The 12,553-nt window shown below is 47.4% G+C and overlaps 2 protein-coding genes across 3 annotated transcripts in view; both read right to left on the bottom strand.

The window, feature by feature from the left end:
- Window positions 1-5,329, bottom strand: part of LOC115540037 (uncharacterized) — a 45,574-nt gene extending 40,245 nt beyond the window's left edge. The window contains exons 1-2 of one of the 2 annotated variants that reach the window (XM_030351009.1): window positions 5,195-5,329; window positions 2,495-3,264 (exon numbers count right to left, since the gene is read on the bottom strand). In XM_030351009.1, coding sequence (XP_030206869.1) covers window positions 2,612-3,264; window positions 5,195-5,276 — 735 coding nt within the window. In that variant the 5' untranslated portion in view covers window positions 5,277-5,329 and the 3' untranslated portion in view covers window positions 2,495-2,611. Of the gene's footprint in view, window positions 1-2,494; window positions 3,265-5,194 lie in introns of those variants that run through there. The other variant, XM_030351012.1, reaches the window with a different exon arrangement.
- A 169-nt stretch (window positions 5,330-5,498) lies between these two features.
- Window positions 5,499-12,456, bottom strand: LOC115540032 (arginine-hydroxylase NDUFAF5, mitochondrial). The gene is made up of 11 exons (XM_030351001.1): window positions 12,028-12,456; window positions 11,652-11,692; window positions 11,236-11,299; window positions 10,861-10,908; window positions 9,812-9,915; window positions 9,110-9,149; window positions 8,208-8,405; window positions 7,645-7,705; window positions 6,677-6,760; window positions 5,784-5,866; window positions 5,499-5,704 (listed from the first exon to the last, which is right to left on the bottom strand). The coding sequence occupies exons 1-11, from the start codon at window positions 12,301-12,303 to the stop codon at window positions 5,618-5,620; spliced, it is 1,086 nt and encodes a 361-aa protein (XP_030206861.1). The 5' UTR covers window positions 12,304-12,456; the 3' UTR covers window positions 5,499-5,617.
- Window positions 12,457-12,553: the final 97 nt, after the last annotated feature.

Here is a 12,553-nt window from a genome sequence, read left to right as displayed (position 1 = left end):
TGAAAGGTAAACAACTGTTACATGAGTGGAAAAGACTAGTTTCTCCCGAGGGTTTGTTAAAACGCAAGACGGCATCATGTAGTCAAATTGGGCTTCCTGAAGTGTACAGTTGGTTTACATATATCTTCACAGTGAAATGGGTCACCTGGGGGTGGAACGGGTCTTACACCTGGCTAGACAGAGGTTTTATTGGCCTGGGATGCAGGAGGACATCAAGTTTTTCATTACAAAAGTGTGTAAATGTAACTATCAAAAGAAACCTGCAGTCCATACCCGAGCTCCCAAGTGTCATATACCTGCTACAGCACCATTTGAGATCATCTCTGACAATCTTCACTTTGAGAAAGCAGGGGAGGGTATGAATATATTTTGGTAATTATTGACAAATTTAACAAGTTTGCCCAAGCGTGCCCAACCCGTAACAAATCAGGCAAAACGGCAGCAGACACGATTTAACGGTTTTGCCCTGGAATATGGTTTTCCTGCTAAAATACATCATGATCAAGGCAGAGAGTTTGAGAACCGTTTATTCTGAAAACTACAAAAATACACGAGCATTGCAAACTCTAAAACTAGTGGCGTAAATATCGACGGTGCAACCGGTGCACTGCACCGAGGCCCAGACGGCGTCAGGGGCCCATTGAGCGAGAAAAAAATAATAATCGGGGTGTGTCGGGGGCGCCCTCTGGTGGCGCCCTTAATTAACTAACAGAATTATACGAAACCCTCACCCTAGTGAGCAGGACAACGCGATGACATTACTAGAGTTGACACTGAAGAGGTGCCACAGACAGTTCCAGCTGCAGACTGTTCTGGCCACCGGGAGCCAGAACTCACTGACATGCAACCACGTCGTTCACAGAGGGAAAGACGACCCAGAGAATCACTTACGTATGACTCATTAGGTCATCCAACGTATCGTGTGGTGGGGCTTCACGCTAACCCACTGTATGTAGGTTGCAGCAGGGGGATGGGGTTTGTCATGAGGAGGTAACAGCACACATTGAGGCTGTTATGGACCAGGTCCCAGCCACACCACACCGAATGGCAGAGCTAAGACAGCACACTGCAAAAGAAATGCAGCTCCAGACAGTCAAAGGTTTCATTAGAAGTGGGTGGATCGATTTTGAAGGTAAGGTGCCGGAGGCAGTTAAAGACTTCTACAAAGTGAGAGGAGAGCTATCAGAGGTATAAGGTTTAGTCACTAGAGGCCAACGCATCGTCATTCCCACTGAAGTGAGAGAAGTCATACTAAAAATAATTCATGATGGTCACCAAGGCCTAGTGAAGTGCAGGGAAAGAGCCTACCAATCGGTATGGTGGCCTGGAATAGCTGAGGCGATAACTAGAACAGTATAGCAGTGTACATTCTGTGGAGAGAACAAAAACACTCAGAGAAAGGATCCAGGCCATGGCAGAAAATTGCTATAGATCTGTGCGAGTACGAGAAGCACAACTACTTAGTAGTGTCAGATTATTACTCCAGATATCTAGAAATGTTGAATCCGCCTACAACTACTACCTACCAGGTTGTAGCTAAGCTGAAAGCCACGTTTGCACTTTCGGTATCCCCGAAGTGATAGTGAGTGATAATGGGCCCCAGCTAGCTTCATTAGAGATGAGGGAGTTTAGTGAGGACTATGATTTTGTACATATCCCATCCAGCCGTCACTACCCCCAGAGTAACGGGCAGGCAGAGAGGGCAGTTCAGATAGCTCAATCTATATTGAGACCGAAAGAGCCCCTCCTGGCCCTAATGCAAACAGACAGAGCCACACCTACCTCATCAACAGGAATCAGTCCAGCAGCACTGTTGATGGGCAGGAAAATTAGGACCAACTTGCCCATCTTGCAGGACAATCTGGGAGCTAACTGGCCCAACGAGGATGGGATCAGGCAGGCTGACGCTGCAGCCAAGCAGCGGCAGGCCTATTTCTACAACCGCAAAAATGGAGTCAAGATCTTACCACCCCTGAGCCCGGGGGACTCCACACTAATGAAACTGGATGGACAGAAACAGTGGACAACGCCTGCTTTTGTCCGTAGCTCTAGCTCCACTCCAAGGTCCTATATCGTGGAGACAGCACAAGGTGAGCGCTACAGGAGGAACAGACGCCACCTGCAGTCTACGCCTGTCAGTGAAAGTTCTGACCAGGTGACTCCAGAGGTCACTGATACTGACACTGGGGACACACAGGGTGCGGCGACGCAATACACTCCCACACGACCACAATAGACTGAGGTCGTCACTCGTTCTGGCAGTGGGCAAGCCTCCAGTCACACTGAATTGGTGAACAGGGAATGTGGGGCTGTTTTGGGGGAAAAATCTGGTTCAAGAGTCTTTGCAGTATGAACTTTGGGGGAAAGAGAAAAAAAGGGGGGGGGGGGGGTTTGAGTAATGAATGATTTTGGTTGCAGAAAATGCACTTTCATTATTTCTGATTTACATTAACAGGAAATGCACTTGTTCAGGAAAGACAAGACAGTAGGAACGTTATGTTTTGTAAGAGTATGATAGAGATGGTATTTTTTATTAGACAACATTAAGGTATGACGGTTGTATACAGTCACGTTTCAATAAGAATTCCCTCCAATAGGAGAGCAGCAGAGGCTAGCGTAGTTTCCTAGCGCTCCTGGGTTTATCAACAGTGGCGTAGAGCTGGTTACCGTGGGGCGGGGCATAGGCCAGCTGATAAACGTTTCCTCCTTCTGATTCCCGTCGCAGGACGTCGCCTTGGTCCGGGATCTCTTCATACAGCCCGTCAGAGGTCGGGTCAGAGGTCATGACGGGGTCGGGTGTAGGGTCGATCCTGTGGTTTCGAAGCGTTTTCCTGAAACGATGCTTCCTATGAATCAGAAGGACCAGGGCCGCGCCCAGTGCCAGGCCCAGTGCCATGCCCACCGCCACGCCCACCGGGATCCTCCAGTAGTGAGCAGATCCCAGTACTGGTGTGGTCGTATCCTCCGCCTCATCTTCCTCCGAGGATCCTGGTTGGTCTTCCTGAAGGGTCGTATCCACCGTGAGGTACACTGCTTTCTTACTCTGGCAGTAGTACATGCCGCTGTGCTTTTCTCGTGCTCGCTGCACCATCAGAGAGCGGTTGTCCGCGGCCAGGCTGAAGTGTCCGTCCTCGTTGTGGTCCAGTAGGTAGATCAGGTTCCCTCCCTTGTTATATCTTTGCCACCGGACCGGGAGTGCAGGGACGTGAAGACACTTGAGCTCCACCGTCTCCCCTTCAGACACGTGCACCATGGGAGGGGACCCTGTGGACACCAGAAGCACGGCTAGGTTCACACCTCCTACATTTCCAGTATCTAGATTCCAAATGCTCAACTGTTACTGGCACTCGTTTTAAATAAGCGACCAATCTGAAAACATTGGGAATCTTTGGAAAGGTATTAAAAGTGAATTCCCCTCACAAGAACAGCATCTAACTCTGCAAGTCCATTGAAGCAGCTATGAGAAAGGTAACCCTTCAAACTCACACAAGGATGAATTTGGAATGAAACAACTCGTCTGATCTGGGTATGACAAGGAGACGGAAATGTACAGATATCTTGTGTGTTCCTTTAAAGGTCCCATGGCATGCTACTTTATGGATGCTTTAATATAGATATTAGTGGGCCCCTAACACAGTATTTGAAGACGTTCCCGAAATTCAGCTGTGGTGCAGAATTACAGCCACTACGAGCCAGTCGCACATTGAGCTTTCCCCAAACGCGCCGTTTTGGTGTCTGTAGCTTTAATGCAAATGAGGAGGAGAGAGGCGGGTCAAGGAGGAGGGTGGGGGTGTGGCTCTGAGCAGCTTGTGGCCACGGTCCCATGCGCTCTGTTTACAGTGGATGTATGTATGGCGAGGCACACAGCCTTTGGCCGTGTTCTGTAAATATTCTAGAACACTCCGGGTGCTCCGGCGGGATTCCTGGAGCTCTGTATCTAAATAATATCAAATAATGCATGGATATCTATATAATATCATACATATTATCATGGCCAAAAGCTGTGTGCGCCTCCAGATGATACTATCCCGGGCAGTGGGGCTCAAGCGGGGCTCAAGCGAGAGACATTAACGAGCAACAATCCCTTTCTCCTCCATGTCGCAGTTCATGTACTTCAGGGAGTCAAAGCCAAAGTTCCTTTCCCCCAATTCCTTCTCAACCATGGCTGAGGTAACCCATACCACAGTTTCGTTGTGGAAATACCAGAGACGTCAAAGAACTGACGTGTTATGCGCCATAACACCAACAGCAGAACGGTTATCCAAATAACAAAGAAGTGCACAACACTTGCGTTACAGTGTGTGTGCGTGTGTGTAATCACACACACACACACACACACACACACACACACACACACATGTGGCGCTCACACGGTCGTATCTCATTGGTGGGCCAAATTCTCTTGGCTGGCAAGTCAGAGAAAGGGGAGGTGGCATCTCCCCATATGACGACTGTGGGGGGACGTGCGACGTCTGGCCTGCAGGGGGAGTATGGGCAGGTTGGGAGCGCACCGGATTGGCTGTGGGGGGATTGGACCTGAGTGCGAGCAGGTGTCAGCACTCAGGCCAATCAGGGAGTGTTTTTAACTTATGTGCCTGCTTTGTGTTTTTAGTAAAAAGAGGAATCCAGGAAGGATCGGGAGCGGAGAGACAGGGGCGATCGCCACCAGAGATCGCCTTGAACGCACCCTGTGACCGCTTTGAGCGGAGTCATAATTTACATTTAACTGACTTCTTTTGTTGGACTCAAAATAAAAGGACTTTCCCGTCGGAAGAGCGAACCTGGTGTCCAAGCGCTCTGTGAACACGACATACTGGGAAATTTCCAAAAGGGCGCGTCTGAGCTTTGTCTTTTCAAAGGCGGAGCAGAATGCCTAGTGCTCGTTTTACACCCAACAAAATTTCTAGCTACTGGGGAGCATAGGTAGGCTAGGGGTACTACTCATATTAATGTTAGAAAATGCCATGGGATCTTTAATAATAGGATCACAAGGTCTTAGAATTGTACAATCCAAGAAAAGTAGTGGATAGATCAGTCTACCCAGTGGTAAACGTTGCTCATCTTTCCTAGATCTACGTGGACACGTCCACTAGTGATGTCATACGGGGCAGATTTTCGAAACGGCTTGTAAGGCTAATCACACCTGGTGGTATAATATGTCCCCTTTAAGTTTCAGAGTAGTGCATTTCTTTACCTTGTTGAGCCTGAACGAGCCATCCCGCCACTGCTATCCAGCCATAGACCTTCATCGTGAGCAACGCAGCAATCTCTGACATCAACCTCAATGTTTGAGGAACTTAGCCTCGAAGAGCGTGCCTTAACCCCCGAGAATCACGCTTCTTCTGCTTTCAGCAGAATTTTTTTTTTTATTATTATGTAATCGACATCATGTCCACAATATACATAAACACAATATAAACGCATTTATTATAAGTATAATTCATTGTATAAATACATCATTCTGTAATGTTAATGTTATGCTAAAAAACACTCACTAATTTTTCTGTCTCAAAGCTTGTTTATTGCGGTTCATCTTTAAAAAGGCCAACACTTTAAATCCCACACTATGTACATTATTATAACATGAATAGAATGTTCTGGCCGGGGTCCGGCGTCTCTACGGCGTCTCCTTGGTGACGGTGCGGCCCACCTGGGTCAGGTCGCTGAACGACACCGTAGCGGACCCTCGCTTTGCCGGCCGGGCCTGAAGACAAAAGGAAACACGCTGGTACAACAAACCGAACACCACGCACTACACTGTCCTGAGGTCACATCCTGTTTACCTGGGACTCGTGAGGCTTCCAGCCAATCATGTAGAGGACGTGGAAGGTGGCCGGAACGCCGCCGTCTGGGTGGCCGTACATCTCTGGGGACGGGTCCAACCAGATCAACATTTAAAGTTAGAGTCTACAAACAGTGTCGGTGAGGAGGGTAATATCAGAGGGAGAGAAGACACCAAACAGGAAGTGGACACATTCTGCAACTCGTCTACCGCGGAAACAGTCACTTCCTCTTCCGAAGATAGGCCGCAGTGTTTTACTCATCTCTATGATTACCATTCACCTAAACACCACTGAGCTGACCCTACTACCAACATAACCCTACCACTAACCTAACCCTACTACTACCCTAAACCTACCACAAACGTAACCCTACCACTAACCAACCCTACCACTAACCTAACCCTACAACTAACCTAACCCTACCAATGACTTAACCCTAGTACCAACCCCTAACCTTACCCTACAACTTACATAACCGTACCATTAACCTACCCCTACCACTATCCTAACCATACCACTAACTTACGTAACTGTGCCAATAACCTCATCCAAACCAGCCCTAACCTTGCTGGAGACGGATTCTACGAGCGGTGAGAGAACGAGTGCGACGGGTCCCATGTTCAGACACTCGGGGGGGGGGGGGGGGGGTTCAGCAAGAGACCCCATTAATCGTCTGGTTGTTGTTCTGTTATCTGCTTGGGTCGGTACTGGGGTTCACCGGGCCCTGCTGTACTGGGACCCGGCCTACACTGCTCACACCAGGTGAGCCCAGACCTGACAGGATTCCATCCCATAATACTGCCTCTGATACTCCCCTGGACTAGTCCCAGACCAGGAAGGATCCTCCTGGTCTGGGGCTGACCAGAGGAGGACTCTAGTGGTTCTGTGCTTACCTTGGTAGATTGCCGCCGCCGCCAGCATGGAGTCTCTGTGGAGGACGGACTTCCTGTTCCACGCACAGTTACTCTCACCCATCCCTGAGAGAGAGAGAGAGAGAGAGAGAGAGAGAGAGAGAGAGAGAGAGATGTGGGGAGAGAGAGAGAGAGAGAGAGAGAGAGAGAGAGAGAGAGAGAGAGAGAGAGAGAGAGAGAGAGAGAGAGAGAGAGAGAGAGAGAGAGAGAGAGAGAGAGAGAGAGAGAGAGAGAATTTTTTTGAATCAAAATGTGTGTATTGGTTTCTCAATAAGTAGATTGACGAACACAGAGATTGTGACATCCGTCAACAACACAACGCAAACTCTGTGTTCGCCAATCTACTTATTGAGTCTTAAAAACAAGATGGCGTAGACGGGTGAACTACTGATGGTATTTTGTGTATAAAATGCCCCTTTTAATAAACAATCTGTACACTTACAAAGTTATCAATGCCTTGTTTTAAATGTTTAGACCCTTATTATACTTCCAAAGAAGTGTCGGGCTACTTCTAGCCTTTTAAGTGGTTTAAAATTGCGATTTAGTATTTACCATAACAAATGCCCCCATCGTTCCAAGTTGATAGCGTTTTGGTAGAAACGGCTAAAAACAGCCAACTTAAGAATGCGTCTACACGCGCTTTCTGGCTCCCAAACGTACATTCCAACTCGTTATCATACTAAACATATCCCAGATCCATTTTACACCGGATTTCTCCTTTAAGGAGCTGCTAAACACCCGTCAATGGATCAGCCACAATTTCAGAACACGCATACACTGGGAGAGGAGGTGGGCTGAACAAAGATCAGGGCTGATTCACGTTTCCATATAATCCATGCCGATAGGAACATGGAGCCAGCAGTTAATTAGGAAAATAAACTGTAGTGATGTTGTGACAAAAATTATGAACATTATATCATTATGTTGAGATGCTGTGTGATGTGTCTGACCTTGCAGATCTGTCATGACCTCGAAGATACTGGGGTAGTCCACCTGGATCTCATCCAGATCCTGCAGAAGAGAGAGAGTCACCCTCTGTCTTGGCCTACTGCTCAATGACCTGTGTCTGAACTGTCTTACCACTACCTGCCCCTTCATGACCGGTCTTTGTACTGTCTGACCCCTACCTGCTCCTTGGCCAAGCTGTTCCTTGCTGGTTTTAACATGGTTCCAACCAGTTCTAACTGCTCCAAGCTGGTCCTAACGTGGTTCAAATAGGTCCTAGCTGGTTCTAACTGGTTCAAAAGGGTCCAAGCTGGTTATTATATGGTTTTAACCAATTCAAACAGGTTCAAGCTGTTCTTGTATGGTTTTAACCAGTTCAAACCAAACAATTTACAAAGTTGACTCTTTTTTTTCTCTCCCAAAGCTCGTTTATTGCGGTTCTAACTGGTTCAAACTGGTCATGGCTGGTTCTAACATGGTACAAAATGGTTCCTGCTGGTCCTAGCTGGTCCTAGCATGGTTCTAACCGGTCCTACCTACTGCGAGCTGAATCTAGCTGGGTCCTCACCACGGTGAGCATGTTGAAGCCGGCCTGGCCCATCAGGTTCCCCAGGTCGCTGACGGCCGTGTAGGGGGAGATGTGGGGGGAGAAGCCCCCCTCGCGCTCCGTCTCGGCCAGCTGCAGCGAGCAGCGCAGCTCGAACAGCGTCTCCCCGCCCACCACCGCGCCGATGAACACCCCGTCGGGCTTCAGCACCGACTGGATCTGGAGGGGAGCACCGCACGGCCGGCTGCGTCAGCTGCTGCTCCCACTGGTGGGACTGGTAGGATAACTTCCAACCTGATATAACTAGCATCAGAACTACCAATCTGATATAACTAATATCATAACTACAAACCTGAAATAACTACCAACCTGATATAACTACTATGATAACTTCCAACCTGATTTAACTACTATAACTACTAACCTGATATAACCACTATGATAACTACCAACCTGATCTAACTACTATAACTACCAACCTGATATAACTACTAACCTGATATAACCACTATGATAACTACCAACCTGATCTAACTACTATAACTTCTAACCTGATATAACCACTATGATAACTACCAACCTGATCTAACTACTATAACTACCAACCTGATATAACTACTAAACTGATATAACCACTATGATAACTACTAACCTGATCTAACTACTATAACTTCTAACCTCATATAACCACTATGATAACTACCAACCTGATCCAACTACTATAACTTCTAACCTGATATAACTACTATGATAACTACCAACCTGATGATATAACTACTAACCTGATCTAACTACTATGATAACTACAAAGTGGGAGTTCTGCTGTTGCTCTAACATGAGCACAGCAGCCATTGTGAAATGTTGGACACGTCTTAACGTTGGAGCTGACCTAATGCTGCAGCTGACTAAATGTCGAGGCGTACCTGTTTGAAGGCTCCCGGCAGGTCGTTGATCCAGTGCATACTAAGAGGAGAAAGACGGAAACTGGTGGATTACACGATTTAAAACAACTTAATCAAACTCAACGTTAGTTTGTCTTGTTTATGCTACCATTCTGCATGCTTCCGTTCGGCTCCTATCACAATCCTACCCTCCATGGCAGGAACGTCCCCCTCTGTGTCTCCTTCAGAGGTCTTAGGGTTAGGGCGGTGGAGCTCTGGGAGACCGACTGGGAAGTCATATAACCCATCTATCGGCGTAACCCCCCAGGTATAACCGGACACGCCCAGGTGTAGATAAATAGCAGCGATCACTAAAGGGAATATTCTCCATTGACGTCATCTTTATCTCCCTTCACCTGTTGACCTTTGATAGCACCGGGCTAGGGTCATCCCCTCATGCTGCTGATCACCAGGTCAAAGGTCATCACCTCATGCTGCTGATCACCAGGTCAAAGGATAAAGGTCATCACCTCATGCTGCTGATCACCAGGTCAAAGGATAAAGGTCATCACCTCATGCTGCTGAGGCGCCAGGTCAAAGGATAAAGGTCATCACCTCATGCTGCTGAGGCGCCAGGTCAAAGGATAAAGGTCATCACCTCATGCTGCTGAGGCGCCAGGTCAAAGGATAAAGGTCATCACCTCATACTGCTGAGGCGCCAGGTCAAAGGATAAAGGTCATCACCTCATGCTGCTGAGCACCAGGTCAAAGGTGTTTTCTGGGAAGGGCAGGTACTCCTCGTCGGCCAGGACGCACTGGGTCGGGATCTCACAGGCGGACCTCTGGTTCTGGAGGGAAAACACTTCAGTCTACAACTCCCTATCTGTTCCCCCTTCCTATTGCATTATCACTTCAGTCTAGAGCTTTGATCGGGCCCAGAAAATCAAGCCCGACCCGGCCCGAGCCCTTGTAAATATATATGTAAGGGATAATGTATATATAGAACGCCGGTCATTATCGAGGAAATAAGCCCCTTCAGCCTAATGACCGGCAACGTTCTATACATTACCCCGCTTATTACACGGCTACTTGCCAAAACGAAAAAATAACTTCACATGGTGTGTCTTTTTACCATTTATTCGTTACCAGCGTTATCAGCAGAGAAATAGTCCGCCAAAGAAGTTGACGTCGCTTAGCAACCAAAGACGCTGGGGTTGACAAGTTACCGGACTACTTCTTCTAGTCCGGTCCATGCAAGTGAACGGAGCGTTCCACGGCATTGAGAAGACCCGAGTAATAAAGGCCTATAATATTTCTGTTTATGGCATAGATTTCTCCTCAGATTAGGCCAATAAAGCAATGATAAAAACACAAACAAAACACCAACGCTCGATCAAAGGCCCGGCCTGACCCGGCCCGAGGATAGTGGTGGGAAGTATCGGCCGGGCCGGGTCGGGCCGGGCCGGGTCGGGCCGGGCCGGGTCGGGCAGAGAATCTAAACTCTACTTCAGTCTACAACTACCTGAGTGTTCACCTTCCTACTGCATTATCACTTCAGTCCACAACTACCTATCTGTTCCCCTTCCTGCTGCACTATAAATGACTTCAATAGACAAGGCTTCTACCTATCTGTTTGAAATTACTTCAATGTACAACACTTCCTAAAATACTGCCGACAATGTACTTGAATCAGCTGTAGGCCCCACCTGTCTTGTCTCATGTTAATAGAAGTACATGTTTAGGCGTTTCAAGGCTAAATATCGAAGATGTTCCATGTGGACCTGGAGACTCACCAGGCGGTCTTCTGAGGTGTCTGCCAGGACCAAACGCTCCACCACATCCTGAGAGACAGGAACCAGTCCACAGGTCAATCAATGATACACATATCATTAAAGGCAACATATTATACCACCAGGTTTGAGTGTGATTATTTCTAACAAACCGTTTTGAGTGGGCGTGTCCACCTAGATGTGTGCTGGATAGATCAGCCTACCAGCCTACCCAGTGGACTGGAGCAAATGTTGCTGATATATCCATCATCACATCTAGGTGGACACGCCCACTTGTGATGTCAGAAGAGGCAGATTTTCAAAACGGCTTGTAATGGCTAATCACACTCACACCTGGTGGTATAATGCGTCCCCTTTAAAAATGCTGGGAGGGTGTACCTTGCTCAGGTGTTGGGCGATGTGGCTCTTCCCACAGCCCAAGTCCAGAGCCAGCGGGAAGGTTCTGGAGAAAGACAGAAACGGAGAACCTCTAGAACCCAGTTCCAACAACATTCACAGGTTTGAAAGGTCCTGTACATGCACAGACTATTATAATGATTGCCTTAGTATTTCTGTCTAATGTGGTTTGAAGGGGTAAAAACAAGTGTGTAGTAAATGCAAGTTGGGCTCACAATGAGGTCTTGAGACTAATGAGGGGTCCTGGGGTTTCGGACCACTGCCATGCAAAGTTGACCACAGTGTGAACACAGCTTACAACCTTAAACTTATTGTGTACAAATGTGTTAAGACGTTTAGTTTAAACTCTGATAGGTCAGCATATAGGACAGGTGTGGTGCTGTGGTGTCTTTACTTACCGAGCAATGTCATAGACCCGATCCGCCACGCGACTCCCCACCTGCAGAACATCCCCCAACAACCCAAATCATCTCCTCATTCAGCACTACGACAAGCTTCATTCAACCTGCTACATGTAATAAAACTACTCCTATATTGTAGGCTATCAGTTCGGCAAGTTAAATCAAAGCAATAGACGTACTACGAAATGTCATTAGTTGAACATAATGCAACAGTCATAATACAATTACAGAATGTAATTAAGTTGTGTTATATTTTAGAATTCTTATGTTTTTGATATTTGTTGCTACGTTGAATGCGTGTTGTTATATGTTTGGCCATGAGGAAATGTTTGTCTTATATCAACTGAACCTGAGGTGATATGCTAGGCATTACCTCGTCTCTCAGGTAGTCAAATTGCTGGCTCCCCTGTAGCGACGCTGCCCACTTCCTCTGTCGTCTCTTCATCTCTCTGTCAAACACATTCATACCTGCCCCTCCGGACCTGTGCCTGCGGGACTCTGTCCGCTGTGGAGGCGGGGGGTTGAGGGATGCTGGGCGGCGTTTCGGGGTGTTTGGAGCCGCTGTCAGGACACCTCTTTGTGGATGGGCGAACCAAGTCCTGCAGGTCAATAGGACTCGGGTCCGGGAATTACTGACGAGCTTATTCATTCTGGAACTGTCGTTCTTTAGCTGGGAATTACTCTACAAATTGAAGAATGTTTCCCAACATTGCAAAACAGACACACTGTTGACGACCACATTGACTGACCTTAAGGAAACTATAGAAAACCTGGACTGGATATAGGATTCCGCCTAACCGGAACTGGATTGCATTTATAATGCAGATTTTTTTTGTGTATTGACTATGTTTAGCAATTATCAATCTGCAAACAGCAAAGTTGGACGATTATACATATAT

The sequence above is a fragment of the Gadus morhua genome, chromosome 3 (genome assembly GCF_902167405.1).
Source record: "Gadus morhua chromosome 3, gadMor3.0, whole genome shotgun sequence".
Taxonomy (NCBI): domain Eukaryota; kingdom Metazoa; phylum Chordata; class Actinopteri; order Gadiformes; family Gadidae; genus Gadus; species Gadus morhua.
This window is presented reverse-complemented; position numbering and strand designations above follow the sequence as displayed.

Coding starts and splice junctions, on each gene's coding strand:
- LOC115540032 (XM_030351001.1), bottom strand. CDS start 12,303: ATGAATAAGCTCGTCAGTAATTCCCGGACCCGAGTCCTATTGACCTGC. Junction 11,300..11,651: donor CGGGTCTATGACATTGCTCG/GTAAGTAAAGAC, acceptor GTCTTTCTCCAG/AACCTTCCCGCTGGCTCTGG. Junction 10,909..11,235: donor TCGCCCAACACCTGAGCAAG/GTACACCCTCCC, acceptor CCTGTCTCTCAG/GATGTGGTGGAGCGTTTGGT.